This window comes from Gekko japonicus, unplaced genomic scaffold (genome assembly GCF_001447785.1).
Source record: "Gekko japonicus isolate JY-2015 unplaced genomic scaffold, Gekko_japonicus_V1.1 scaffold1043, whole genome shotgun sequence".
Lineage (NCBI taxonomy): Eukaryota > Metazoa > Chordata > Lepidosauria > Squamata > Gekkonidae > Gekko > Gekko japonicus.
Window position 1 is genome coordinate 106,458 of NW_015160241.1, and position 26,937 is coordinate 133,394.

General features: G+C 43.9%; 2 protein-coding genes across 2 annotated transcripts; one reads left to right on the forward strand and one right to left on the reverse strand.

Moving 5' to 3' along the window:
• Positions 1-21: 21 nt before the first annotated feature.
• On the forward strand, positions 22-11,155 carry ATP5F1 (ATP synthase, H+ transporting, mitochondrial Fo complex subunit B1). The gene is made up of 7 exons (XM_015413419.1): positions 22-194; positions 280-322; positions 4,203-4,348; positions 5,030-5,193; positions 6,982-7,107; positions 9,521-9,700; positions 11,016-11,155. Exons 1-7 carry the CDS (start codon positions 164-166, stop codon positions 11,085-11,087), a joined length of 762 nt encoding a protein of 253 aa, XP_015268905.1. The 5' UTR covers positions 22-163; the 3' UTR covers positions 11,088-11,155.
• Positions 11,156-25,067: 13,912 nt separating this feature from the next.
• On the reverse strand, positions 25,068-26,801 carry LOC107112251 (adenosine receptor A3-like). The gene is made up of 2 exons (XM_015413359.1): positions 26,479-26,801; positions 25,068-25,665 (listed from the first exon to the last, which is right to left on the reverse strand). Exons 1-2 carry the CDS (start codon positions 26,799-26,801, stop codon positions 25,068-25,070), a joined length of 921 nt encoding a protein of 306 aa, XP_015268845.1.
• Between the last annotated feature and the right edge of the window lie 136 nt (positions 26,802-26,937).

Here is a 26,937-nt window from a genome sequence, read left to right on the forward strand (position 1 = left end):
CGCGGGATTGAATTCGAGACGGTTCGTGACAGGAAAGCTTGTAGCGGAAAAGAAGGGGAAGGTTCTCGCGAGACTTCCCTAGCGGGCGCCGCCATCTTGTTACTGCCACAGCGGGCGGCGGGTCATAGGGACAGTGAGGGAGGGCAGCGCCGCTGGAGACGCGATGCTGGTCCGTTTGGTTTTGCGTGGCTTGGGTAAGCGAGGGCCGCGCGGGGTGGTCGGTGGAGGGCGGGTGCCGTCCTTCGGCTGCCCTGTGACTAGCTGTTTTTCGTTCTGCAGCCCCTGCCGCCTTGAGGAGCTTGGCGCCCGCCCTCTCCGCCGGGTGAGTACGGGCGCAAAAGGGAGCTCGGGGCATTCGGGCTGTTGGTGGTGGGTGTCGGATCTTGTAGGCGGCCTCGTTCCGGGTATCTGGATTTACCGCGGGTGGCTGGCCCCGGTTTCCCCCGTTTTGTTTTTGTTTGTTTTCTTCTGTGCAAGGTGCTTAGCCGTTCGACGGGACGCTGCTTCCCGATGATCGAACCTCTATAGAAGATCTTGCTGAATGTCTGGTGGTTGTGCAAACTGTCGGTAGCGCTTATTGGGGCCTTTGGGCTACTGATGATCTTTGCTTCCCTGTTCTCCTGTGCACATCCTCAAGTCTAACGCGGGAGTGCCAGAGGAACAGTCAGCTTTTTGAGCTCAGATCAGTACTTTAGTCATGGTCCCATCAGTAACAGCAAGCACAAAGATGTTCAGATTTGGCTAAGAATTAGATATGGGGTCCATGCTGACTATTATTTATTTATTAGATTTCCAGGCCGCCCTGCCCTGCAAGTAGGGTTCAAGGTAGCTTAAAGCCAACAACAAAAAAAGCAACAGCCCTGGTTTAGCACATTGCAGATCTCCCAGAAGAAAATTATAAAAGATGAGGGGAGGGATACATAAAGGGTAAGAGGAGAGTGCCAGATCACATAATTGTGCCGTCACTGTCCTCAACTGAAGGCCTGGTGGAGCATCTCTGCCTGACAAGACCCATGGGAAGACAACAAATCCTGCAGGGCTCGGATGTTCTCAGGAGCCAATCCCAGTTCCACCTAGAGATGTTTTTTCCGAAAAATTGAAAAAATAAAATAAATTGACGATGGAACGTTTTATTTTAACATGATGAATAAAATATTCTAAGACAAGGTGTTCAAATATTTTCCAAATCATTTCTAATCTATATATATATGGTATCAGATTGATCTAATTTCTGTGCACTGAGGACAAGCAAGTCCTAGCTTACAAACTGAACTCTCCAATGCAAGAACAAGATGCATTTCTTCCTTTAGGAGGTGCTATTGTCAGAAGAAAATTAAAAGATTTCAGTTTTGTTTCTGCATGTGGATGGGTATTCTGTTTGTAATAATTGTTTGGATACACTATATTTTTAATATTCTAGTTATGATCATTTCATGCCAAGTAAAAATGTCCATAGTCATATTTTATGTTCCTAAAGTAACAGAATGACTTTCAATCTAGAAAAGACAAAAGAAATGCTAATGTAGCATTTTTTTCAATTTTTCCAAAAATTTCCGTTTTTTCCCGAAAAAAACGGGTTTTTTCTGAGCTTCAAAATTTCCGGAAATTTTACATCTCTAGTTCCACCAGGTAGGGGCCAGGGCCAAAAAAGCCCTGGCCCTGGTTGAGGACAACTGGATCTCTCTTGGACCAGGAGGTTCTTCTTGAGCATAACGCTCTTCTTCGGGGCATATTGAGAGAGGTGGTCCCTGACCACTAAGAGCCTGAAAGGTCAAAAACAGCCCCTTGAACTTAATCCGGTGCTCCACTGGGTGCCAGTGCAGCTTGCACAGCACAGGTTGAATATGTGCCATCCAGAGGATCCCAGTAAGGACCCACACGGCTTTATTCTGGATCAGCTGGTAGGCCCATGTTGAGTGAGTTAAAGTAGTCTGTCTTGGAGGTGACTGTTGTATGGATTAACATGGTTCAGTCAGGGCGGGACAAGTAGGGAGCTAGTTGCCTGACCTGGCATAGTTGGAGAAACCTTCGTGACCTGTGGAGGCATCCAGAGTCACGCACAGGCACCTGATGGTTGGTGCCGGTGTTAAGGGCACTCTGTCAAGGGCTGGGAGCTGGCTACCCAACTGTGCCCCCCCCCACTACAAAGCCTCCGTCTTACCAGGATTCAGTTTCAACTGGCTCTGCTTTAACCACCCCAACATGGCCTCCAAACCCTCAGCTAAATTCACAGGAGTGGCATCCAGTTGGCCACAGATTAACAGAAATAGTTGGCTGTCATCAGCATACTTCTGACATCCCATTCACAGCCTGAAACTGCGCCAACCTGCTGAAGGTGGTAGCTTCATCAGTAACCTTTGTAATCTCCTCCTCACTATAACCATATCCTGCTTGAGCTGTCCCTGACCTAGATAGCCTAGGCTAGCCCAATCTTAATCAGATCTCGGAAGTTAAACATGATCAGCCCTGGTCAGTATTTGGATGGGAGATCACCAAGGAAATCGACTACCACCCTACATTTTCCCACTGTGATCCCCCAACACCCCCAGTCTTCTCTGGTCTTCATCTTCTATTAAATTTACTTGGAAGCAGTGGTTTAATCCCAAATCCTGCCTTCAGCTACTGGCCCACTGCCTCACCGACATTGGAATTCAGGGGCCTGCCCTGCAATGCAATGGCTCATCTCCTTTCTCCAAGGCCGGGGACAAAGGGTGGCGCTGGGGGAACAGCTTTCCCGAAGTCACCCACTTGATTGTGGAGTGTTTCAGGGGGCGGTGCTGTCCCCAATGTTATTTAACATCTACATGCACCCCCTTGCCCAGATTGCACAGAGACATGGGTTGGGATGTCACCAGTATGCCGATAAAACCCAGCTCTATCTGTTGTTGGGTGGCCGGTCCGACTCCAAACCGGGAGATCTTGACTAGCGTTACAAGACGGGGCTGGTTGGCTTAGGGTGAGCTGACTGAAACTGAATCCGGCGAAGATGGAGGTCCTGTGCTTGAGTCGGGGTGGTTTGGGGGTAGGGATCCCACTCCCGACCTTCGATGGGGGTCCATAGGTGCCAGCGCCGGAGGTTAGGAGTTTGGGAGTGCCCAGGTAGCAGCCACTGCCAAGTCTGCCTTTTACCATCTTCAGCTGATTAGGCAGTTGGTTCCCTTCCTTGAACTTGACTTGGTGATGGTGATCCATGCAATGGTCACCTCGAGGTTGGACTACTGAAATGCTCTCTATATGGGGCTGCCCTTATTGCTAATTCAGAAGCTATAGCTAGTGCAAAATGCTGCAGCCAGGCTGTTGATGGGCCTCCCAATACGGGAGCACATTCAGCCTGTGCTGAAGGCTGGCTACCGATAGCATACCGAGTTCGCTTTAAGGTGCTGTTTCTTACCTTTAAAGCCCTCTATGGTCAGGGACCTACATACCTGAAGGACTGCCTTTTGCCCACATGTTCCCCAGAGAGCACTGCAATCAGGGTCTCAACATCGACTCACCCTTCCCGGACCAAAGGATGCCAGGCTAGCTACAACCAGGGCTAGGGCTTTCTCAGTGGCGGTTCCTCTCTGGTGGAATGAGCTCCAGGATGAGATCAGGGCCCTGCGGGACCTTATGCAGCTCCTCAGGCCCTGCAAGACAGAGCTGTTCTGCCAGGCATTCAACTAGGAGCGGCCCCAGGGGAACCACCCTGCCCCCTGTAACCTTCAAAGCAGCCTGAGCCAGCCACACAATATTAGATTGGGATCGACCACCAGGAAGGCACTGAAGTTTGAGCATCATCCCAAATGTAATGCTAAACTGTTATCTGTTTAATGGTATTTGGATTATTATCTGTTGGCACCTTTTAATGTTGTAATTGTTATATGGTTTTATGATCATTATACTATTTTTTGCTGTTTTTATTCTGTTGTAAGCCGCTCTGAGCCAGCCATGGCTGGGAGGGTGGGATATAAATTTAAGAAATAAATAAAGATGTTGCATATCTCTCATGGATAACCTGCCAAAAGAGATGTGAATCATTTTCTCTGTCAGCACAGAATAGCTCATCCTGTCTTGCTCTCATATCTTTCTTATGACTTCCTGCCTTCACTTTATGTTTAATTATATAATATTCTTGTGGGATTTCTCTTGATCCTGTTGATTTGTGTTGGAAAACGTTTTGTAAAAGGAATTACTATTGCATCACTCTGCCCTTGTTACTGCAGAGCGGTGCATGTCTCAAGACCACTTCACACTAGTCAGCAGCACTTGGCTCCTTTGCCACCTCTACCTGAGACAGGCGGTAAAGTCCGTCATGGGGTAATCCCTGAAGAGTTTTTCCAGTTTCTGTACCCTAAAACAGGAGTCACAGGTTAGTATGCCTGCCAGCAAACATGCTTACTTGAATACTGTTATGGGGAAGAGCAGTTCCTGGTATTCACAGGGTTGGATCTAAGCACCACCAGTGAAGCTGAGCTGGTAGAATGGGAATGCCCTTCTCCCCTTGCTGCAGCCCACTGAACCCCCTAAAAGTATGTCTTGAGGATCAGAGGAACAGTGGATTGGGGGGAGGGAGTGGGATTAGCAAAAATTACACTTTCCTCCTTAGTTCGCAAAAGTGCTGTGCTGTCATTTGGATCCATCCCAAAGTCTTATTAGTGTGGTGGTTTAGCATGATCTTCTGAAAATATGGTATTCAATGTTAACAACTGGTGAAGTCAACAGAGAAGGACCTCTGCAAAGTCATTCCGGGTTAATGACAAACACCTTTTTCAAAAAAACTGCCAGGGTAGAAAGCACATAGTGTAATCTTAAGTAGAGGTACACCTTTATAAGTCTATATAAGTTGGTAGAATTGGAAGGGTGAAACTTTTCTTAGCATTGACTATGAGCTTTCTGTCTCTGACAGATCTGTATGAATGCAGATTTTAGGAATTCTCTAAAGTTCCTGTACAATAGCTTTCTTTTGAAAAAGCTCAGTTTCTGTTATGTAGAATATCTTGCTTGTTTATGTAAGGTTTGTTTTTGTTATTTCTCATTTGCTTGCTTGTAGGCCCCTATATGTTGGGAACTGGGCTTCTGCTCTATTTTCTTTCCAAGGAAATTTACGTAATTAACCATGAAACACTTGCTGGTTTATCTATTGTGGGAATCCTCATCTATGGAATTAAGAAGTATGGTGGTAATGTTGCAGCTTTTGCTGACAAGCTCATTGAGGTGAGAGAAGAAGCATTTTGTATTGCTACCACTAGTAAAGTTTGTCAGTACTAAATTTGTATGCTGTAATATGTTGCTGGCAATGCTCCCTCTAAGCTGTGGGGTCTTGTGAGCAAAAATTCTACTTTGTGAGCTACTGGCATTAAAGTTGTGAGTGAGTTATTTGGCTACTGCATAAATTAGTTTGCTCTGGAGCTAGCTCACACTAACGCAGCTTAGAGGGAACACTAGTTGCTAGTGGTATATTTGCAAGTATATTGTAGCCTGCATGATGCATAAAACACCAAAGCTTTGTTATCAGTCAAAATGTGTCCTTTTTTTGTATTTGTAAATAGTGTGAACTATACATGCACATTTCTAATCTTACCATCTCCCCCCTGCACACATAATGAATGATTAAGCTTATTTTAGTACAATAATATTTTCTTCAGTGCAATTCAACACTTACCCTTTAGTTTAAATGTTAGTTACTGTTTGTTTTTAATTCATTAGCATGCATTCTCAGAATATTCAGAGAAAAGTGAGTGTTAATTGTACATTACAGTAATAAGAATTTTAAACCCCTCAAAACTACTGAGCTTTCAGGATTTTGAATGTTTTAACACTTTCAGGTTTAATTTGTTTTTCATGCTGTACTATAAATGTTCAAGTACAGCGTTTGTGTTGCATAACGCAGTGTAACGATTACTACTTCTATTTATTTTTCATTTGTAGTCCGCCTTTCTTACTGAGACTAAAGGTGGATTACAAGTATGATTGACTGTACAGCTCTACTAGTAAGCTGATTACAAAATACAATAATACTTGAATCTAAAAGCAAAGATTCCTAGTTAAAGCAACATAATTCAGTGAAGCTAGGATTGAAGAACTGTAAGAAAAAAACCTACATTATCCCTAATAGAAGTCATCTCCTGAGCTGATTCGTTATAGCGTAGCTTTATTCCCTCTACAAGCATGCTCTCTAGAAAAAACCTGTTTTGCACATTTTGTGGGACAGAAGCATGGGGAGGGCCTTCTTAATAGCCTTAGGCAGACTGTTCCATAGTGTGGCAGTTGCCAATTTTGTCTGTTTGCGTGGTGGCTCCTCCACAATGCTTTGTTCTGATGAGCGGAGCTTTCATAGGAAACATAACAAGAGGGGTGGTCCTCTAGCTACATGGGTCTAATGCCATTAAGGGATTTGTAGCTAGAACCTTGAATTGATCAGTAACCAATGAATATAGACAAGCTGGAACGTGTCCAGATGAGGGCAACAAAAATGGTGAGAGGTCTGGAGACCAAGTCCTATGAGGAAAGGTTGAAGGAACTGGGTATGTTTAACCTGGAGAGGAGGCAGCTGAGAGGTGATATGATACCTATCTTAAAGTACTTGAAGGGTTGTCATATAGAGGATGGTGTGAAGTTGTTTTCTGTTGCCCCAGAAGGTCGGATCAAAACCAGTGGGTTGAAATTAAATCAAAACAGTTTTTGGTTAAACGTTAGGAAGAACTTCCTGACAGTGGAACAGGCTTCCTCAGGTGGTGGTGGGCTCTCCTTCTTTGAAGGTTTTTAGACTAGATGGCAAATCACGAGAAGGGAGGGCAGAAAAGGCTGATTCAGTGTTTCGTTCTTGTGGCCCTTTCTTACACGTCCAGGGAAATGCTGATCGCCACTTTTGGGTCAGAAAGCAATTTTTCTCCAGGGTAGTTTGGCTGGGGATCCTGGAGGTTTTTTGTCATCTTCTTGGCATGGAAGTGCAGAGCTGGAACTTTTTCAAATTAATCTGGTCTAATCTCTCTCTGTTTCTAGGAACAAATGGCTACTTTAACAGATGTAAAAGATAGTATGATAAACAGCTTGGAGAAAGCAATTGAGGATGAGAAGAAAGAACAGTGGAGGGTTGAGGGTCGCCATTATCTCTTTGATACCAAGCGGGTATGGTATTGCAAAAATATAAGCATTGCTGGTAATTTTACAGATGTTGAATGGCATTATGGAAAGTTCTTTTGAGGGACCCTGTGGACCTCATCCAACTATTTTATAAAACAGAATATAAGTTCTTTTTTGAACTAGTGTTTTGCCCTTTCTCTAAATCCCAGGCGCTTCTGAATCTTTAATTTGTGGTTAATTGGAATCTGTGATAGCACAATACAGTAACTCTTGTGAAAAATATTCTGAAATTTTGTTGGGAAAAAGTATTTCGGTGTTTTAAAACTACCTCTCTTTTTACTGCCCTGCTCAATATAAAAAGAAAGAAATTGTGTTTGCAGTGTCAAAATGTTAGCAGAAATTATGAAGTAAAAGATTTTCTGACATTAATGGCAGATATAATTATGAGATTCATGATAAAAAATAGTCTGGATGATCTGAGCTATTAGGAGAATACTCAGATTTTAATCTTTTATGGTTTCGTATGAGGATGTAGTGGAGAAAATGGATAATTAATCGCCTGTCTCTTCTCTGTCATTCCCTCCTCTATACCTATATTTCCAGATTTGGTTTGCTTTATTCTGTGTTGTTAGAAGGGCTTCCAGTTTTCAAGAAGATATAATGTTGGAAGTACTGTTCATAAATATTATGGATATTTAGAAACATTTTTTGGGATTACTAATAGTAAAGAAACAATTAACTATTGTGTTGAAGTGGGGTCCCCAGTGGTGCTTGTGTGTGCCATGGTGTCAGAAAGGCTTCCCCTGCCCAACCTGGGCTGGAATCGTTTTCACCAAGAGGCTGGCTACAAATGGTGTTAAAGGCACCTACCTTTAACCTGGGTAGGCTACCACCAGTCCTTTCCAGTCCGAGTCAGGAGCCAAAAGACAGACTTCTAACCTGTGAGGTTGACTCACAGCAGGAAACCCATAAGATTACTATACAGGTAATCTGCCAGTCTTAGGCACTAGTTTGTCTTATTGCAGCCACAGAGACAAAGAACCAGAGTTTGGTGAATAAAATATATTTTTATTAAGTGCAAAGAGTATTATTAAAAAGTTGCAAATTTACTTAAAAGGTTACTGTGAGGGAAAACAATAAAACTAGAGATTAAGAAGCTAACTGAATACTTTAGACTCTCAGTTCTCAAAAGGCAAGATGTTACCCATTCAATGTTCTGGGTCCAAAGCATACTCCGTCTCCAGAGTCCCAAATGCCAGGCTGGTTGGCTTCAGCAGCAAGTGCTTCGAGATGGCCAGAGGTGAGGAAGGCAATGTTACATGTCAGCATAACATGCAAACGCAATCAAGCCCCCTGAATAAGTTTCTAGGTAGGTAATTTATCACTGGAATCCTATATTATTGCTAGGCCTTTGCACCAATCAGGATTCAAGCAATATCCTATAGACACAAGTAGGCCAATCAATGAAAGGATGATTTCACTGGTCTCTGGTCATGTCAGAAGAGCAAGTGATGTGATCTGCAGCTTCACACCACCACCCCTTTCCCACAGGACTTAATTGCTTTGGAATGTTAATTGGGAAGCCAAGGCTGGAGAGGAAAACACATTATCTTGTAGGTGCAAGGATGGTCCCTCTTTACAGCACGTCCATGTGAAATTTAGGAGATTTAAAGACAATAAATTTAACAAGGGCAGGCCACAGCCAGACTGAACCAGACTATTGAAGCAGAACTCCATTTTGAATGAACCAAAGTTCTTGACACATGGCACCCACCAACACCTTTCCTTGTACCCAACCAAGTGTTTTCGGGAATGGGTCCGGGTGGGGCTTGTATCCAGCAGAGCTTCTGTTTGGCCATTAAAGCTCTGATTGGCAATGCTGATCAAATAATGTTGCTTCATCAGCAGCTGTCACCACAGTATTGGTTTTATTCTCTGTCATTGCTCTTTCCCGGTACATTTTTAAAATTACACCTCTTCTTCCCTTTGCTTGGACTCCTCTTGGTGTGTAGTTGGCTCTGCCTCCCATGGCATCTATTTTGTGGTTGTGCACACCACCAGATGTCTGGGCATAATCAGGGCCAGGATATCCAGACTCCCTTTATTTTTGGCAGTGGAACTCCCATGATCTTCCTGAAGCTGGTGACCAATTTTGAGACTTCTAGCTTTATTTCCTAATGGGTTATGCCTGCCAGAAATGGGAAAATGAATGCACTTGTGGATCCTTTTCTTATTATAAATTCATGGTAATGGCAAACCAAAGATCTGTATCTCATTAGCTTAATATCACAATGGGAGCAATTTTGATGGCATCTTCATTTATGGTGTTGGTTGACAAATATCTCTCTGTAAACTTTAAGGGAGAGGAATACTCTGGGTATGTATGGTATAGTGCTGCTGTGAAGCAAATATTATTGGAAGAACTGCAATGGAAGATTATTTTTCTTTGCCCATCTAGAACAATATAGCTATGCTGCTGGAGACCAACTATAGGGAGAGGCTGCTCACTGTATATACTGAAGTGAAGAAGCGGCTAGACTATCAAGTAGCTGTGCAGCATTTCATGCGACGCAAGGAACAAGATCACATGATCAGCTGGGTGGAGCAAAGTGTTAGGAAGAGTATAACAGCTCAGCAGGTAATTACGAAATGGTTATTATCATGTATGTCTACTTGTAACTGTATTATTAAGGTTAATGTTTAGGATGTTGCATGAGAATTCTTCAAAGTTTTGCTGTGAAGAAGATGGGTGTCACTGACTCAGATATGTCTGAAGCTGATGTTTTCATTTCTGCATATACTGTTAGCTTCAGGCAGGAAGCTAGAGATTGACAAGTACAAAATTGTCAACTGACCAAATTATTACAAAATAGAGGAAGATTTTATAGGAGCTGTAAAGGACATTTGTGATCTAATTACTACACATGTGAACAAATCAAGTTTACAGTAATACTCAGTGGTTTTGTTTAAGGCATTACAAAAGAAGATCACAATCCAACACAGTTACTCCTTTGTTCATTTCAGTGGGTTTAGTCATGCCTAACTTCTTTGTATTTATCAATCAGATTTATATCCCGCTGTCCCAGCCAAGGCCGGCTCAGGGCAGCTTACATAAAAAGATAAAACACATCAATAACAATTTAAACAATCCTAAAATCATCTAAAACAAACCAACATTATAGGGTGCTATACACATTGGGTGATACTGGTGGTAGTCATTTTATTAAAATAATGGTGGCCATCAATCAGTGATATGTTCTCATGATTGGCCCATAGATCATATCCTTTTGCAGCTGGCACAGGCTGTTGTTAATGGCTATAAATTTACAGAAGATACTGATCTGGTTGCAGGCCAGAACCTTTACGTAGTTTAGCTGTTCCAGAAATTACAATGTGTGGGGAAACCACATATCTGTTACAGAACTGAGGTACAGAGTAGCTTGTCACTTACTCATTGGGGAGAAAGTAAAGGAGTGCACAAAAGAAGCCCCAGTGGAGTTACTTCTGGTTACTTTTATGCCTACCTGCTCTGTACATCTGTAGAGCCCTTCTGGGCTGCAAGCATCACACTCCTTCTAGTCCCTTGATTCTGAAAGGGAAGACCTTGTCCAGGGATGTTTTTTAGGGCTGGACTAATAGGTTTTCCGTTATCTTCATGATACTTTAAGAAGGCTTTGTAGTACTAATATAACTTTTGTATGTCCTTAAATATAGCATTAAGCTCCTAGGTCTCCCTTGAGAGTGATAAATTTTTCCATGATGCTCACGTGGGCAAAACCTAAGGAAGCTTTGTCTTGACTGTAATTGATGGAATTAGGTATTCTTTCATAATTGTTCACTAATGCGTGACCTATAACTTCAAAGCAGTGTGACCTCATACTAGGTTGTCTTAATTTTTTGCTAGTTCTCTAGTATAATCTGGTGACAGCTGTTCATTTGCTTCTGTGTTGCAGGAGAAGGAGAGCATTGCCAAATGCATTTTGGACCTAAAGATGTTGTCTAGGTCTGCACAGGCAGCTGTCTGAATGCGGCATTTACTTGCAACCTGATAAACTGTATGATTGATATCTTTAATTAAAACATCTGTACCATTGTTGTGCTCTCATTCTTGCAGCTATAGAATAAGTCGCATTCCTTCGTCTTGTTCATCCTGTGGCAGTTTAATTTTGGCTTAGAGGGACTCAGGGATATGTCTGTGACTTGAACAAATGAAAGTGAAATGAAAGTGCGAAGAAGTGAAATTAATAAAATTGTTTTTAACCTACTGTCCATCCTCAGCCCTTTACACTAAACAGAATTTGGCACACATTACAGGTTTGTCAAAGTGATGGCTAATGAAGGACAGATTAGCCTCTATATATTGGAGTAAATGGTCCTTGCTGCTTTCTCACCCCTAACTGTATTTACTGTCCGTCTTGCATTTGGATCTTGGATTCCAGGAATCATCCACTATTTGTGCCTGGCATTAATCCTCCCCCAGCTTTGGGAAGTAGACTTTTCTTCTCCCAAGCTGAAAAGTAAAGAACTACATAAGGGTTTCGATGGCACTTGAAAGCTCATCTCTCACTTTGGGATGTGAAGGTGCTCATCATAGTAAACAATATGCCTGTAGATCCTGGAGTGAAACTACCTTGTGATTAAAGTCTTGTTCTTATACACTACAGTAGGTATCCAGCAAACTAGTAGTTAACGGCAAGCGTGTCTTGGCCACACCCACAGTCCCAAACACCACCCCGCCAAAGCTCCAACTCCCGGACTCTTTTGGGGCAAACCTAACTTACCCACTGGGGAGAGCCAACAGAAACCATGACGAGAGAGGTGGCTGTTGCACTGGCAGCAAGAACTGGCCAGAGACGGCAGAGCACGCCCACAACCCCAGTAGAATGGCAGGCAGTGATGACGACAGCCAGGAGGCATGAACAGCCTGCGGAGAAGCCGGAAGGAACTGGTCTAGCAGTGACAGCCTCAGAAGTGCAGCCTCAGCAGGATGGGAAAAGGCTGGAGAAACCTGAGGTAAGGAGGAGGCCAGCAAAAGCACCACCACCCCATCGGCTGCAGCTATCACCAGTGTTCCCTCTAAGCTGAGTTAGTGTGAGCTAGCTCACAGTTTTTGAGCCTCTGGCTCACACATTTTTGTCTTGGCTCAGGAAGGACGGCTCCAGAGCAAACTAGTTTATCCAGCAGTCAAATCTCTTGCTCACAACTTTAATTCCAGTAGCTCACAAAGTAGAATTTTTGCTCACAAGACCCCACATTGACCAGGCAAGTCTCAAGAAGAGGAGGCCTGCCTCTACTCCCAAGGCAGCCTGGCTGGGGAAAGGGTGGGTGGATGCCTCAGCAGGTCCAAGTGAAGCGAACAGGCAGCGAGCGGCTGTTCTGCCCCACCCCCTCCCCAGCTGCGGCCCAGCCCACTGGGAGGAGGCCCAGGGAGGGGTTATGGCACAAGACTAATTGGGAACCGTCCAGCCAGCTGAAAGGGGAGGGAGGTCCAATGGGAAGCCATGCTTGTTAAGGGGCAGGAAGGGGAGGGGGTATAAAAGGGAGCTCCTTCCAACAGGCTTGGGAGGAAGAAGAGCTGGCAATCCCAGTTGCAAACGGGTTTGTCAGGCAAGAGGAGGAGTCAATGACACAGGAAAGAATTACTGTACAAGTTCAAACTGTTAAAGACACATTAACAAGTCATATAAATTTCTACTTGATTTTACTAGGTGAACTTCATCCGAAGACAGAAGCCCAGTCACAGTGCCAAGGATGTTAAAGATGGAACGTTTCGACTGAACGTCTTTTTCAACCATCCTAATGAAAAAGAAGAAAGCTTTTTACAGATTTTTTACAAAAACCGGAATTGTTGAAGACACCTGATTACAATACAACAATAAACACAATTGTTTGAATGTACATACAATAAAACCCAATTGTTTGAATATACATACAGTTTGTAGTACTATTCTTTACTTCATGTTTCCATTAAAGGTACAAGTTATCTACAAACAAAAATCACATAACCTTATTATAGCTTACATGTTTTGTTTAAAGCATAACCTCAATCCCTTCATATAAAATTACTTATTTAAATTTCTCTTACCTAAACTGGCTGAGAGCAGCTCCCAAATCTTTACAGCATTTTATTCGGATAGCAAATCTTAAACATACAGGTTCAAACTAGTTCCTTATATCCTATTAACCAGGTCACATGATATTGGATACTGGAGGAGCCACCTTACCAACAAACTTAAAGTACTAGAACATTATTCCTCTATTCATCTAAGTGCAATCATGCCAAAGCAGTGTACCTATTTGCTGTTAAAGAATCATCAGGACAAACTCCCAGGTCACATGATATTGGATGCTGGAGGGGCCACCTTACCAGCAAACCTAAAGTACTTGAACATTTTTCATCTATTCATCTAAGTACAATCATTCCAAAACAGTCGCATGATATTGAATGCTGGAGGAGCCACCAGGTTTGTTGGTAAGGTGGCTCCTCCAGCATCCAATATCATGCGACTGTTTTGGAATGATTGTACTTAGATGAATAGATGAAAAATGTTCAAGTACTTTAGGTTTGCTGGTAAGGTGGCTCCTCCAGCATCCAATATCATGTGACCTGGGAGTTTGTCCTGATGATTCTTTAACAGCAAATAGGTACACTGCTTTGGCATGATTGCACTTAGATGAATAGAGGAATAATGTTCTAGTACTTTAAGTTTGTTGGTAAGGTGGCTCCTCCAGTATCCAATATCATGTGACCTGGTTAATAGGATATAAGGAACTAGTTTGAACCTGTATGTTTAAGATTTGCTATCCGAATAAAATGCTGTAAAGATTTGGGAGCTGCTCTCAGCCAGTTTAGGTAAGAGAAATTTAAATAAGTAATTTTATATGAAGGGATTGAGGTTATGCTTTAAACAAACATGTAAGCTATAATAAGGTTATGTGATTTTTGTTTGTAGATAACTTGTACCTTTAATGGAAACATGAAGTAAAGAATAGTACTACAAACTGTATGTATATTCAAACAATTGGGTTTTATTGTATGTACATTCAAACAATTGTGTTTATTGTTGTATTGTAATCAGGTGTCTTCAACAATTCCGGTTTTTGTAAAAAATCTGTAAAAAATCTGTAAAAAGCTTTCTTCTTTTTCATTAGGATGGTTGAAAAAGACGTTCAGTCGAAACGTTCCATCTTTAACATCCTTGGCACTGTGACTGGGCTTCTGTCTTCGGATGAAGTTCACCTAGTAAAATCAAGTAGAAATTTATATGACATGTTAATGTGTCTTTAACAGTTTGAACTTGTACAGTAATTCTTATACTGAATCAGACCATTAGTCTATCAAGGTCAGTCTTTCACATCACCTACTGTCTGGTCCTTGTAACTGGAGATGCCGGGGATTGAACCTGGGACCTAATGCATGCCAGGTAGGAACTCTACCACTGAGCCATGGTAAATGTGAAGACAGGAAGCTGCCTTATACTGAGTCAGACCATTGGTCTATCAAGGTAAGTCTTTCCCATCACCTATGACTCGATCCTTTTAGCTGGAGGTGCCGGGGATTGAACCTGGGACCTTCTGCATGCCAGGCAGAGGCTCTACCACTGAGCCATGGTCCCCCTCCCTAGTAAATGTAAAGACAGGAAGCTGCCTTATACTGAATCAGACCATTATATCAAGGTCAGTCTTTCCCATCACCTACTGTCTGGTCCTTGTAACTGGAGATGCCGGGGATCGAACCTGGGACCTACTGCATGCCAAGCCAGTGCTCTGCCACCGAGCCAGGGCCTCTCCCTTGTTTTCTGTCCTCACTCTCTGAGACTTTTAGAGATTGTCCTGCCTCTGAATTCGAAAGCTCTTTTGGGATCACAGGACAGACAGCGATGGAACATCCTTTCCTTGACAGTGCGGGTTCCCTATTGTCCAAAAACATGCACTCCCTAGTAACATGAAAGTATCCGTCTCTCTCTCTCTCTTTTTTAACAGTTGGGGTTGCTTTTTCCATGTTTGTTTGTTGGCGTGTGCCTTTCCTCCTGTAGTCCTGGCAACTGGATATTTAAATTCCTATCCAGAGTTACAATCATTGCTTACTGTTTAACAAAAAAAAAAGAAAGAAAGAACCCTACCCAGTAATTAATTTTTACTCCATCATTACCAGAAAGCCATCTGCTCTGTTCCGCCGCAAGAAAGCAGCCAACAAGAAAGGAAATGCACAGTTGTTTTTTCCATGCCAAGGCGGTCGTCCGTTTCTTCTGAGCCGTCGTTTGCGTTGGACGAGCAGTTGTTCGCGTCTCGTAGTTCGGGAGGACGGAGGAACCGGAAGGCGGGAGGAGAAGGCGGCTGGGTCTCTTCTGGATTCCCCGATACCATCGCATACAAGCCCGTGTACGGGGACCTCAGTATCAGCGATGCTGCTATGGGATTCTATGGAGGAGCTCTCTTCCTTCCAAGAATTCTCTCTCTCTCTCTCTCTCTCTCTCTCTCTCTCTCTCTCTCTCTCTCTCCCCCCCCTCTCAACGCCCCCCCCCCCCAAAACACAAACCTGGGAGTTTGTCCTGATGATTCTTTAACAGCAAATAGGCACACTGCTTTGGCATGATTGCACTTAGATGAATAGAGGAATAATGTTCTAGTACTTTAAGTTTGTTGGTAAGGTGGCTCCTCCAGTATCCAATATCATGTGACCTGGTTAATAGGATATAAGGAACTAGTTTGAACCTGTATGTTTAAGATTTGCTATCCGAATAAAATGCTGTAAAGATTTGGGAGCTGCTCTCAGCCAGTTTAGGTAAGAGAAATTTAAATAAGTAATTTTATATGAAGGGATTGAGGTTATGCTTTAAACAAACATGTAAGCTATAATAAGGTTATGTGATTTTTGTTTGTAGATAACTTGTACCTTTAATGGAAACATGAAGTAAAGAATAGTACTACAAACTGTATGTATATTCAAACAATTGGGTTTTATTGTATGTACATTCAAACAATTGTGTTTATTGTTGTATTGTAATCAGGTGTCTTCAACAATTCCGGTTTTTGTAAAAAATCTGTAAAAAGCTTTCTTCTTTTTCATTAGGATGGTTGAAAAAGACGTTCAGTCGAAACGTTCCATCTTTAACATCCTTGGCACTGTGACTGGGCTTCTGTCTTCGGATGAAGTTCACCTAGTAAAATCAAGTAGAAATTTATATGACTTGTTAATGTGTCTTTAACAGTTTGAACTTGTACAGTAAATCTTTCCTGTGTCATTGACTTTACAAATTACTGGGTCCACTTGTGTTGTTAGGCAAGAGGAGGAGGACATGGGTGGTTCAACCCCCTCGCCTCTCATTCTGAGGCTTAAGAGTCTTTTCCATACTACTCATCACGACAGCGGAAGGTGGCATCATCCCAAGGGCGGTTGCGGACCGTGGCAAAGCAATATGGAGGACTCCATTCCAGTGTTCCCTCTAAGCTGAGTTATTGTGAGCCAGTTCACAGTTTTTTAGCCTCCGGCTCAGACATTTTTGTCTTATCTCAGGAAGGATGGCTCCAGAGCAAACTAGTTTATGCAGTAGCCAAATTGCTTGCTCACAACTTTAATGCCAGTAGCTCACAAAGTAGAATTTTTGCTCACAAGACTCCACAGCTTAGAGGGAGCACCTGCTTCCCTGTTCCTTTCAAATCTTCCATTTGTTATTTCTTGGAGGACATTCTCCAGTGGTTTGGCCAGTGGGGCGGTCTGTACAGCTGGGATAAGCTCCTCCCTCCTTTGCAGGATCAGCTCCAAGATTTGATCCAGACGGGGAAGGGCTTATCCCCTGGAGACTTCCCAGTTCTTGCCGGCCCTGCTTACCAGCAGGATGTGCTTCAGCATTGCTCTTTAAGCTACCTAAAGTTAGAAGGAAAGAAGAGTTTTTGTTTTTTACTGAGCTGCAGCACTGGAGGTGCAGAACTTTGGCGGCGAAGAAGACGGAGGGCCCAGCTACGTCGGGAGGTCCCCAACCAGAGCTGTTTGGGTGTTTTGTCCTCGGCAGCCTCCCGCCGGCCTTACCCATCCAGTGGGTGGAGGGCCTACCCCTTTTGTGTCCTCGGGGGTGCGGTTGAGAGCTGCAGCCTGGTGAGACAAAGCAGCAAGGCTAAGAGCTTCTACTGCAGGTTCCTTATTCGCCAGGGCTGCCTATGACTGGGCGGAAAATTTGGCTTCTGCAGACTGCAGCGTGCCAAAAGAATTTAAAGATGAATTGAAGAAAATTGCCTTGGCGGTGGCTTTTGCCGCAGACACCACTTTAGACGCCTTGTAGCTCTCAGCCAGAGCCATGGCGTGTAGCGTTACAGCACATAGGAATAACTGGTTTCATCATTGGGACATAGACTCCTCGTCCCAAGCCAAAGTGGCCTCCGTTCCCTTTAGAGGAGTAAACCTTTTTGGGGAAGGCTTGGACAGGTACTTGGTTGAGGATAGAGATAAGAAAAAGGTACTCCCATCCAAAAAGAGGGACAGTAAGCCTAGAAAGCGCTTCCAGCCTTTTTGAGACCAGAAAAGGGGCCAGAAGCACTTTTTCTCTAGAGCCTTTAAAGCCAAGTGGCAACCCAGATCTCATGTTAACAAGACCTTTGGACATCCCAAAGGAGATCAGACCTCCAACAAGCAACCCAAGAAAGGTGGTTCGGCATGACTACTCCAGGTCCACAAGACATTTGGGGATTGGGGGAAGACTTCAGTTTTTCGCAAACCACTGGCATCAATCACAGATCATTGGGCCCTAGACATTGTGACCCAGGGATACAAACTGGAGTTTTCTTCCAAACCCATAAACCGGTTCATGCAGATTTCAAAACACAAAGACAGGACAAAGCACAAGTTGATGATTGCTGCAATTCGTCACCTGTTGGAGATTGGGGCTATAGAGAGGGTACCCTCTGATCAAAAGGGGAGGGGAGTTTATTCCATATTCTTTTTGGTGCCAAAGAGATATGGGGACACCAGAGCCATTCTGGACCTCAAATGGTTAAATCAGCATGTCAGGGACAGGAAGTTCAGGATGGAAACTTTAAGAACCATCCTCCTAGCTATTCAGAAGGGAGACTACCTGTCATCATTGGATCTGACAGAGGCCTACCTGCATATACCAATCCATCTGGAGCATCGGACGTTTCTTTGGTTTGTGTATGCAGGTATGCATTTCCAATACAAAGCCCTCCCCTTTGGACTAAAGTCCTCACCGAGGGTTTTCACCAAAGTCCTAGTTCCTCTGGTGCCGGTGTTGAGAGTCCAAGGGGTAGAACTGTTTCCGTATCTAGACGATCTGCTTGTCAAGGCAGCATCGTTCAAAGAGAATGTCCAGTCATCTCAACTTACAGTCCAGACTCTGACAGAACATGGTTTTGTGGTCAGCTTGGAGAAAAGTCATCTGCAGCCTACCCAATGTTTGACTCAATTGGGGGTTCTATTAGACATGGTCCGGGACATAGTAGTGATTTCTCAGGACAGAGAGCAGAAGGTTCAAATGCTGCTCACAAATGTCCTAGGCAGAAACAGGATAGAATTGATGACACTTGCCAAACTTCTGGGCATGTTGGTTTCTTGCCAGGATATAGTGCCCTGGGCGAGATTCCACGCCCGCCTGCTACAGAGCTTCCTGATTCCCTGCCAAGCAGCAATAGCATGCAAACGGTTCCGGATGATACAACTGACAGAGAAGGTACAATCGGAGCTTTCGTGGTGGATGACTCCACAAAGGTTTTCCCAGGGGTGTCCTTTGAGAGAACCTCAAAAAGTGCTGATGACCACAGATGCCAGTCTCTCAGGGTGGAGGGCTCATGCGGGTGGTCAGATGTTTCAGGGAGTTTGGTCTCCGGAAGAGACATTGAAAAGTATCAACTGGTTAGAACTAAGAGCAATAAAGTTGGGCCTTCGGAGGCTCCACAAACAGTTGGCCGGTCGTCATGTTCTTGTCCAGACAGACAACATGACGGCAAAGGCAGGAGGAACCAGAGTTTGAACTTTGAACAACGAAGCGACAGACCTTTTGGTTTGGGCGGAGAGTCATCTCCTATCCCTAAAGGCGACACACGTGGCCGGAAAGGACAACGTACTGGCAGATTGGTTGAGCCGGTGGAGACTGGATCAATCAGAATGGGAGCTCAACGAGCAAGTGTTTCAGCAGATTTGCGACAAATTCGGGACAGTAACAGTGGATCTGTTTGCGACGGAAGCCAACAGAAAGGTTCCAGAGTAAAAAGCGAGCTGGCCAGAAGAACAGACGCTCTGACTTGCGATTGGCCACAAGGACTACTATACGCGTTTCCTCCCACTCAGATCTTGCACAGGGTGCTTCAAAAGATACGGTAACAACAAGCAGAGGTGGTGCTGGTGGCTCCTTGTTGGCCATGTCGAGCTTGGTATCAGGACTTTAAAAAGATGTCAGTCCAGGAACCTTGGCAGCTGCCCCTTCAGGGATATTTGCTGTCCCGGGGGCTAGCGAAACACCCTCAACCGGGACTGTTTCGGCTCACAGTGTGGAGATTGAGTGGGAAATGTTGACATCCATTGGATACTCTGGCGAGGTGGTGTCCACAATGTTAGCATCCAGAAAGCAATCTACCAATAGAATGTACAATGTCACCTGGAAGGTTTTCTACTCGTGGTGTTTGGAGAATAGGATAGATCCTTTTAGAGTCTCGGTTAAAGGGGTTCTGTGTTTGCTACAAAATGGGCTGGATAAAGGGCTCAGCGCTATCACGCTGAGAAGACAAGTGTCGGCCATTTCTGCTGTCCAAGGGATTAAGCTTGGGAGGTCGTTGGCCCATAACCCTCATGGTAAGCGTTTTTTGAGGGGTGCCTCGTTGATCAATCCTCCCCAGATTCATAGATTCCCATCTTGGAATTTGAATATTGTCCTTAAAGCTCTTTGTAGGCCACCGTTTGAACTGATGGCCTCTTGTTCAATGAAGGAATTAACCTTTAAAACTCTGTTTTTGGTGGGCATTACTTCGGTGCGTAGGGTGTCTGAACTCAGGGCGCTGTCAATCAATAAATACCTGTGTGTTTTTCACAGAAATAAGGTGGTCCTGCGTTTGGACCCTGCCTTTGTTCCAAAGATTAACTCTGTGTTTCATAGATCAGAGGAGGTTATTTTACCTGATTTTTGTCCCAATCCAATTCATGATAGGGAAAAATAGCTTCACTGTCTAGACGTGAGGAGGGCGCTTAGTTATTATATCGATAGGATTAAGCAGGATAGGAAGTCTGAATCTCTCTTCGTGTCTTTCAGGAAGTCAAAAAAAGGGGAGCAAGTGTCAGCTTCGACTCTTAGTAGATGGATCAAGGGTTGCATAATCCTGGCCAAATGGAATAATGGCCCATTCTTTGAGGGGGGCAGCCACCTCAGTGGCATATCGTTCATTTCCTTCCTTGGAGACGATTTGTAGAGCAGCCACCTGGCAATAAGTTCACTCTTTCACTAAGCATTATAGGGTGGACAAGTTAGCGTCAGCAGAAGCGGCTTTTGGCCATAGGGTTCTGCAACACCCCCTGTAAACGCTGTGATATGTTCCCTCCCTTGGGGCTTGCTTTTGTACGTCCCACCTGTACGAACCATCCCACTGGCCAAACCACTGGAGAATGGAAGATTTGCTCACTTACCGTGAAGCTTCCTTTCTCGGTAGTTTGGCAGTGGGATGGTCCGGCCCACCCAGTTTGTGGGGGTTGTTCAGTTGCGTTTGTTGTGCGTGTCGCAGTACTATCTTAAGATCCTGGTGGGAACCGCTTCAGATTCGGGATCGAAGGGGTCACTTCTGAATGCAGGCCGTTGGGCGATGTTTCTCCCTAGAACTAACCTTTGTTTAGTAGTTGAGGGGATTGTTGTATTTGGCATGTTCAGTTAATTTTATGCTAGCCTTTCTGGTTTGGGGAGGTATCTTTCCTTCTGGTGTTATCCAGATGGGGTACAGAGGGCTCGTGCATGACCTGGGAAGTCTCCAGGGGATAAACCCCTCCCCATCTGGATCAAAGCTTGGAGCCGACCCTTCAAAGGAGGGAGGAGCTTATCCCAGCTGTACGGACCGTCCCACTGCCAAACTACCGAGAAAGGAAGCTTCACGGTAAGTGAGCAAATCTTCCATTCATGACTTTGCAACACTTGCTTTGGGATGTAAACCAAATGAACCGAAGAACCCAAAAATTAGATTCACAGTTGTAAGATAGGATAGTACCATTTAGGACTACCATCTAGCCCTGTCAGAGCAAATTAGACCTTATGGAAATGATGAGCCTCTTATACAGTGGAGCTTTGGCTGGCTGAGTGTACACATTTTCAGTGCAGAGCAGGGTAGCGTAATTTTCCCCCTGGAAAGTCCATACTGTACATCTTGCACAAGTTATACACATTTATTACTTTTTAATTGAATTTACTATTTTTATTTTCATGGGGAGAGGGAAAGGGCAATGCAGAATACTTAAGTCTTATTCCTTTGTCTCTTGGGAAAATTTAAAGCAAAGAGTGTGTCTTACTGCTATAGTGTCATTAGCTATAACTGTGGAAACTTAAAACTTGAGAGTCTGCTGTTTGGTTTGTATAGCTAATTGTAGGCTCTTACAAGTCAGTGGAGAAAGTTTGATCACAAGCACCTTCTGGGTCTGTTCAGCTTCATTCTGAGGGGAAATGTAAGGTGCTTTTTATGGGCATTATATAGTAACGTGGATGAGGTATCCTGAATGGTTTTCATGCTCCCTTAAATGGCTGTTTGGTTCATGTGAAAAAGACTCCTTTATTTAAAAAATCATAAATATTTTGGCACAATGTAACTACCATTCTTTTATCTACATTACCTGACATGCGTGAGAGGTGATGCTGTAGCTAAGCATAGAATATACATGTTGTAAGAAATTATTTAATATTTTACACATCTTAGCATGGTGCGATGATATGAAAGCAAAGTCCTTGTAATACAAAATGAAGATGCATATTTATTTCTTGCCTCTTCCTTGGCTCCATCATCAGCCAAAAGGGAGACTGCAACCAAAGAAATCAGAAGGGGATTGAAAGTGGAAAGGGCAGCCATGAAGGAGCTAGAAAGGATTAAGTATAAGAACGTGTTGCTCGTGACCAAGATCAAGTTAATTCATACCATAGTATTCCCCATTACTTTGTATGGGTGTGAAAGTTGGACATTGAAGGAAGGTGTTGGGAAGAAAGTTGATTCCTTTGAAATGTGGAGAGTTTTAAAGATGCCATGGACTCCCAAAAAAGCAAGTGGGTTCTAGATCAAATCAAGCCTGAACTCTCCCCAGAAGCTAGAATGACTTTGATCACGCTGTGAGAAGACAAGAGTCACTGGAAAGGGTAATCATGCTAGGAAAAGTTGAAGGTGGCAGGAAAAAAGAAGACTGAACCCATCCAAGGACGTCACAGTCCTCAGTTTGCAAGACCTGAGCAAGGCTTTTAATGATAGGGCATTTTGGAGGTAATTAATTCACAGCATTGCCGTTGGTTGGAAGTGACTTGATAGTGTTCACACATGCACATTTCTAGAAACAGTGAAATAGGGAACTACATAGTCTACTTTGATGTCTTGAGTCCCCTAAATGATGGATGCTCCCTTCTCAACAGTTTCATTTTGCAAACTGAGGGCCAGTGAGATGTGGAATATGGTTTTCAAAGATCTAATCCTAAATCACAGAAGCGCATGCAGGTTCTACCACAGTCCAATGCAATTAGACTTGTGTACCTAAGGGCATAGTTAAGATTATGGCCTAAAAGAGATTCACAGGAGTCTGACTTCTATGTGTGCATTTGAAAATCTATTCTACTTGCCTTGCAACACATATTAAATGAATACTGGGGTACTTTCAAAACACTACCTGTGGAATGAGGCACAGCAAGCCCCCTCCCCCACTTGCAGCCCTTTAAGATCTCTGATGTTCAGTTCTTAGGAGTCAAGGAATACTTAGGATCAGCATTGGTGGCGGTAAATTCGGGATCTGCAGGGGGATTGGCAATCTAACATCACCCTCCTCTCTTCTGCCAGTGGAAGTGCTGTTCTCCCAGCCAATCACAACTTTGGATTCAAATCAAGGGCTTCAGAATATTTGGGTGACTGGCCCAAGGTCACCCAGCAGTCTTCATGTGGAGAAGTGCGGAATCAAACCCAATTCTCCAGAATACAGTCCACCTCTCTTAACCACTACACCACACTGACTTTAACAGCAGTTACATCTTCATCCATTAGCAGGCAGTGATGAAAAGTTTCACTTGTTCCTTTCTTCAGATGCAGCTTGCTGTTAAAGGCTTAAATGTCAGACTATTTGTTCTACTCTGTTTGTATTTTTATCGTCCTAGGCCAGCACCTCTAACATTTTAAGATTCCAAAGTAGAGTATCATTAATGACACTCATCCTAGTGTTTCAGTAGTCCATGGGGCCCTTTCTATCACCTGCTTTGTGGTAGAACCAGAGGTCATTTCGGGGGGATCGCGGGGGTCGCCCCCGGGTGAGGTACGGGGGTGGGGCACATGACGAAGCCCCGCCCCCTGCTTCCAGCCACCCCGCTTCCGGCCCTCATTCAGCCAGGAGGAGGCAGGAGAAGAGGGAGGGTAAGTTGCTTCCTCCCTGCCTCTTCACACCCCTGCCTGCCTGGGGCCAGGGAGGGCCTTCGCGGGGCTTCCTTGCACTCCCGCCAGCCTTGCAGGTCCACCACCGGACCCCTCATGGGGCTCGGCAGTGGAGCTGCAAGGCCGGCGGAGGCCGGGACCATTGGGGGCGGGGTGTGTGGCCTTATGACACACTTCCGGTGATGTCGGGGGTGTGGCATATGCTAATGAGTTATGCTAATGAGTTCCCCTAGCTCTTTTTCTACGAAACGACCCCTGGGTAGAACCATTATTCTATAATATACTTGTGTTTTAAAGATATGACATTTGTGGAGTGGTCCTGAGAAACAGCACAGTGGTGCTTGTTCCTTAAGTGGCTTGGTGGCCTGCTGACAAAACTCACTGAGCGTACAAATTCTGCATCGAGTGGTTACAATGCAATTTAGATGTTTATACCCTACTTTGTGCCCTTACTGCGAGGGGCACAGCTTACAACATCATTCTCCCTCCATTTCATCCTCACACCAATAACTGTGAAGGAGGTTTGAGCAAAGTTTAATTGTGGGTATAAACTTTTGTGTGCATCCACACTTCATCAGATAGGTGGGTTAGGTAGAGTAGTGTGTGTGTGTGTGACTGACCCAGTATCATTCAGTGAACTTCCATGCTGGAATTGGGCAAGGGGCTGAACCTGGATCTTAGTCCAGCCCTCTAACCACTACATCATTCTGACACAATTTTCCATTGTGAAGAATTGGTAATAGTATAGCATCAGTGTTGTATGTTCTGATGCACAGAGTGATGCATGAAAAAAGGTCCATCCCTGCTCCAAAGAGCTTACAACTGAACTTTCTACACTGTAAGAGAAAACAAATGGGTAAAAGGATGCTAAAGAACACGAGTTAACACTGTGACCAAGCCTGGAAAGTATAGTGCTTATTTCTGCACAGTTTTATGTCTTGCTCTAATGTACTAGAGAGGGACTAACACGCTGGTAGAGAATATACTTTGCATAAATTTATTTATTTGATTTCTACCCCGTTCTCCCCACGTAGCAGACTCAGGGCGGTTTACATAAGATATTACACAACTAAAACTGATGTACGTAAAATCATAACAATATAACAATAAAAACCATTATAAAGTGCTAGTGCTGGAATAGTTCCTGCGTGATGGCGGGCATGAGCAGCACCCGGCAATACATCAGTCAGCTACCATCGTGGTCTGGGTTACATCGGGCTGTAAGTAATGATGCTAATATTGTTGTATAGATATTGTTAATAAATAAAGTCCCAAGTTCAGATTCCTGGCATCCACTTAAGAACAAGCTCCCAGTAGGCCTTAAAATGTGTTCTGCCTGCCAATTCAGAGTGCTAGTGTTGTTCAGGACTGGCAATGCTCAGCTTGCAGGAGCAAAGGTTTGACAACTTCCCATGTTAAGATGTACTGTTAATTGCATGTTCTGGATTCTTGCATAAGGTATAAGTTCTTAAAATCTGGAAGCACGTTTCCCTGAATTTCTTTATCTTGAAAGCATACACAATGGGATTCATGACTGAATTTGAGTGGGTGAGAAGGATGCCCATGTACCACACATCATTGGGGATCTTAAGGGCAGGGTAGAAATGCAGAATACAGTTCATGATACACAGTGGAAGCCAACATACAGCAAATAAGAAGAGGATCAAAGCCAAATACTTGGCTGTCTTAAACTCCTTCCTGTAAAACGTTTTTGTTCCTCCAACATCTGTTGACCATTGCCTTAGCTTTGCTCGGATGATACAGAAGACCTTTCCATAGAGGACAACCATGATGATCAACGGGATGAGGGTGCCGATGAAGAAGCTAAGATAAACCATGTATTCCATTTTCAATACTCCAGTTAAACGGCATTCCATGTTGCGTGAGTTTCCAAAGCCTGTTGAGTTTTTTTGTGCCCATCCAAAGATAGGTGTAAACCCCACCAGCATAGACAACAGCCAGACTGTTCCCAGAGCCATCTGAATTCTTTTCTGACTGGTTATTATCCTATACCTGTTTGCAAGGGGAAAAAATAGACTTCCATATCAAATAATATTAGGTTTTTTTAAAAAAGCTGTTAAGGGTTCCAGATTGTATACATTTGTTTTTATGAGTACTTTTTACAAAAGCCTGCCTTTCTGCCGTCACAAGGGCCACCAAGGCAGCTAAAAAATTAAAACATAATAAAATCACATCTTAAAACCAACCAAATCTAAAAAAAAAACAATTAATTCCATACGCTTAGTATTGTACTGCCCGGTTCAAATCTGTTCTCTGTTAAGCTCATCTTGGGCACTATCGATCATTATCAGTATAATCTTCTCTCACACCATTGTGCAGAAATAGTTCGGGTGGAGCACAATGTTTGTTGTATGTTGGCTTGATCTCCTTGGAAGAAATCAAAGGAATATTACTTTTATACCCAACAATTTTAAGTTCTCAAGTCAAAATTTGCCCCTCTCGAGCCAGTAACTAAGTTCAAACCCTACCCTTTGTTACAGTTTTATTCCATTGTTCCTCCAAGTAGCTCAGGGCTGCATACTTGAGTCTCCCCTTCCTTTTTTTTCTTTGTGAAGCTGAAAAGGAGAGAGGCTGGCCCAAGGTTGACAAGGTTTTGTCTGAGTGTGGATTTCAGCCCATGTTGTCTCCTCCCCGTACCACCATATCAGTTTGAAAATGGGGAGTACAAGCCCAACAGGTGAGACATTCAAATCAGCATCTGCCAACAGTAAATACAGACAATCCTATGCATATTATCCAAATGTTCAAACCCAAGAACCCAAGCCATCCTTGAACAGTTAATATCTTTTAATGAAAATTACTCACCGGGTAATGAACCTCACTCTCAGGTATCTGTCAACTGCAATAGCGAGCAAAGACATGATTGAGGTTTGAGTAACAGCCACCAGCAGGCAGCACATGAAGAGGCAGGCTTCAAATGGGAGTGAGACATTTAAATCCACCACGATGGCCATTGGTATCGCAAGCCCAACTGCAATATCTGCCAGTGCTAGGGAGATAATGAAGTGGCAGGTTGTTGTCTGACAAGCTGAGTTCAGCTTCACTACCCAGATGACTAGGATATTGCCCAAGATAGCAAGCAATGCAATCACAGACTCCAGGCAAATATAAGCCACTGTGTGCTCCATCATGAAAACGGAGAACTTCTCAAGACAGGATGCATGAAACTGGACCTTCTTACAACAGCCCTGACAACCGGCCCACCAGAAATATTAAAGCTGAGCACCCAGTGATGCCTGCACTCTCATAAATTGCCGAGAACTA

What these genes read in the sequence shown, in the direction of transcription:
- ATP5F1 (XM_015413419.1), top strand. Translation starts at nt 164, where the DNA reads ATGCTGGTCCGTTTGGTTTTGCGTGGCTTGG. An exon ending in TTTGGTTTTGCGTGGCTTGG is followed by an intron (nt 195 to 279) that starts GTAAGCGAGGGC and finishes TTCGTTCTGCAG; the next exon opens with CCCCTGCCGCCTTGAGGAGC. An exon ending in GCGCCCGCCCTCTCCGCCGG is followed by an intron (nt 323 to 4,202) that starts GTGAGTACGGGC and finishes TTGTTACTGCAG; the next exon opens with AGCGGTGCATGTCTCAAGAC.
- LOC107112251 (XM_015413359.1), bottom strand. Translation starts at nt 26,801, where the DNA reads ATGGAGCACACAGTGGCTTATATTTGCCTGGAGTCTGTGATTGCATTG. An exon ending in AGAGTGAGGTTCATTACCCG is followed by an intron (nt 25,666 to 26,478) that starts GTGAGTAATTTT and finishes CCTTGCAAACAG; the next exon opens with GTATAGGATAATAACCAGTC.